This window comes from Eschrichtius robustus, chromosome 5 (genome assembly GCF_028021215.1).
Source record: "Eschrichtius robustus isolate mEscRob2 chromosome 5, mEscRob2.pri, whole genome shotgun sequence".
Lineage (NCBI taxonomy): Eukaryota > Metazoa > Chordata > Mammalia > Artiodactyla > Eschrichtiidae > Eschrichtius > Eschrichtius robustus.
In genome coordinates this window covers 31,788,045-31,791,167 of record NC_090828.1, presented here as the reverse complement: position 1 = coordinate 31,791,167, position 3,123 = coordinate 31,788,045, and the positions used below count along the sequence as shown (strand labels likewise).

General features: G+C 44.3%; 1 protein-coding gene across 1 annotated transcript; it reads left to right on the top strand.

The window, feature by feature from the left end:
• Positions 1-1,541: 1,541 nt before the first annotated feature.
• Positions 1,542-2,232, top strand: LOC137764786 (non-histone chromosomal protein HMG-14). The gene is made up of 2 exons (XM_068543818.1): positions 1,542-1,711; positions 2,047-2,232. Exons 1-2 carry the CDS (start codon positions 1,542-1,544, stop codon positions 2,180-2,182), a joined length of 306 nt encoding a protein of 101 aa, XP_068399919.1. The 3' UTR covers positions 2,183-2,232.
• Positions 2,233-3,123: the final 891 nt, after the last annotated feature.

The following is a 3,123-nucleotide window of genomic DNA, read 5'->3' as shown; positions in this document are numbered from 1 at the left end:
CATGCGTCCCCCCCAGAAGGCCCACGGGAGTGCCAAATTTGTGCACGCGCACACGTGTGTGTGTGTGTGTGTATGCATGTGTGGCCATGTTTTCCTGTGCTGTGCTGTATTGTATAGTGGATTGGAGAAGCAGGACTCCTAGGTTAAGTAGGGGTGAGTCATGCCTCAGCCATGCCCTTTGGAAAGAACTTTAAAATAAGTGCCAGTGGGCTCTCCGGATTGTTAAATGAGGGATTGAAAGGTCATAGTAATAATGTTGGCAAACCGAAAGAAAACGCACATGTTACCTCATAAATGAAGAAACGGAGGCCTGGAGAGGTTCCATGACCTGCCCAAAGCCACACAACTAGTCAGTGGTAATAGACCCAACCTAGAGCCTAATTCTCATGGCTCTTAATTAGTGCTCATTTCCTATGCCACACCACCAAAGGTAGCCTGTAAATAAACCAAAACTGTGAAGGCATTCGGAATATACTTTCTGTGTCCTTATAGCATTTATCACCATTTATTAAAATTATTTGTTGATGTATTTCCTCCAGTAAATTATGAGCTCCTTAAAATAAAAAAAATATGTATTTATTTATTTGCTTCCCCTGTGCCTAGACCCAGTGCCTTACACATAGTGGGCACTAAATAAATTTGGGAGAAAATTCATATTTATTTTGAATTTGTCCTGACCATCCTTACATGAAGCTACGAAGTGGCCATAGTGGGAAGATATATCGGTTAGGGTCCAGCCAAGGAAACAGAAACTACTCCCCATCTTTATAGGGGATATATGGTATAGGAAATTAGCTACATAGCATGGAAGAACTGGGAAGACAAACAGGGGATGGTGAGGTAATGATCAGAGATTATTAATGGAGGGAAATTGGGAGGAGATGGTGCTAAAAGAAGTGTTTAATGAGAACTAGTATCACAGAGGGAATGTTGTGCTGTAGGATCTGGGGTCTTTGTGGAGATGGACCCAAAGCTGGAGGCCCCAGAGACAGAGGAGAAATACCCATGTCCCCTCCTACCACCACTCTCTTCTCAGTAAATGGAGAAGGAAAGAGGACGTGGTCCCTGGGAGCCTGACCCACTCCTCTGGTGTGTTCGGTGCGTCACTTCCACTAACACATGGAGGTCCTTCAAGATGGTCCACTTCCCTTCGTGCTAATTCAGTATGCACCAAGTAGCCCTCAAACCTGAAGCCTAATTCTATTTGCCATGTTGTTATTTCAACCAAAGTGTGAAAAACCTTTTTTTAAAAAAATAACTGGTCAACTGATCCACAAGTAGAGGGGGAAAAAAATCAGTGAAAACAACTAAAATCTGTTTAGGGGTTTCTCTTGCTATTTTTGTAAATTAAGAATGAAGGACCTAGAAGATATGCAGATGGCCAACAAACACATGAAAGGATGCTCAACATCACTAATCATTAGAGAAATGCAAATCAAAACTACGGTGAGGGGCGGGTCCCAGGAGCTCGGGCGGCAGGAGGAGCGGCAGCGGCGGGGCAGCCCAGCTTTGCGAAGGCTCTTGCCTGCCCCGCCGTCACGATGCCCAAGAGGAAGGTCAGCTCCGCCGAGGGGGCGGCGAAGGAGGAGCCCAAGAGGAGATCGGCGAGGTTGTCAGCTAAGCCGGCTCCTGCAAAAGTGGAAACGAAGCCAAAAAAGGCGGCAGGAAAGGATAAATCTTCAGACAAAAAAGTGCAAACAAAAGGGAAAAGGTGGGGGCTTCCCTGGTGGCGCAGTGGTTGAGAATCCACCTGCCAGTGCAGGGGACACGGGTTCGAGCCCTGGTCTGGGAAGATCCCACATGCCGCGGAGCAACTAGGCCCGTGAGCCACAACTACTGAGCCTGCGCGTCTGGAGCCTGTGCTCCCCAACAAGAGAGGCCGCGATGGTGAGAGGCCCGCGCACCGCGATGAAGAGTGGCCCCCGCTTGCCGCAACTAGAGAAAGCCCTTGCACAGAAATGAAGACCCAACACAACCAAAAATTAAATAAATAAATAAATAAATAAATAAATAAATAAAGGTGCTAATAAAAAAAAAAGGGAAAAGGGGAGCAAAGGGAAAACAGGCTGAAGTGGCTAACCAAGAGACTAAAGAAGACTTACCTGCAGAAAATGGAGAAACTAAAAACAAGGAGAGCCCAGCTTCTGATGAAGCAGGAGAGAAAGAAGCCAAGTCTGATTAATATCACACACCTGGTCCTATCAGTGGCCCCTGTCTCCCTTCTTGTACAATCCAGAGAAATATTTTTATCAACTCTTTTGTAAATGCAAATTTTTTAGTAGCTCTAGAAACATTTTTTTCAAAGGAGGGAATCCCACCTCATCCCATTTTTTAAGTGTAAATGCTTTTTTTTAAGAGATGAAATCATTTGCTGGTTGGTTGTGTTTTGGTACAACCAGAAAATAGTGGGATATTGAATATGGGAGGTTTTGATTGTCTTGGGTGTCAGCTTAACATTCCACAGATGGAGGGTAGCATTTATATCCTATAATACAAAGCATACTAAATGGTATCACCTCACACCAGTTAGAATGACCATCATCAAAAAATCTACAGACAATAAATGCTGGAGAGGGTGTGGAGAAAAGGGAACCCTCTTGCACTGTTGGTGGGAATGTAAATTGATACAGCCGCTATGGAGAACAGTATGGAGGTTCCTTAAAAAACTAAAAATAGAACTACCATATGACCCAGCAATCTCACTGCCGGGCATATACCCTGAGAAAACCACAATTCAAAAAGAGTCATGTACCACAATGTTCATTGCAACCCTATTTACAATAGCCAGGACATGGAAGCAACCTAAGTGTCCACTGACAGGTGAATGGATAAAGAAGATGTGGCCCATATATACAATGGAATATTACTCAGCCATAAAAAGAAACGAAATTGAGTTATTTGTAGTGAGATGGATGGACCTAGAGTCTGTCATACAGAGTAAAGTAAGTCAGAAAGAGAAAAACAAACACCGTATGCTAACACATATATATGGACTCTAAAAAAAAAAAAAAGGTTCTGAAGAACCTAGAGGCAGGACAGGAATAAAGACACAGACGTAGAGAATGGACTTGAGGACACGGGGAGCGGGAAGGGGAAGCTGGGACGAAGTGAGAGTGGCATGGA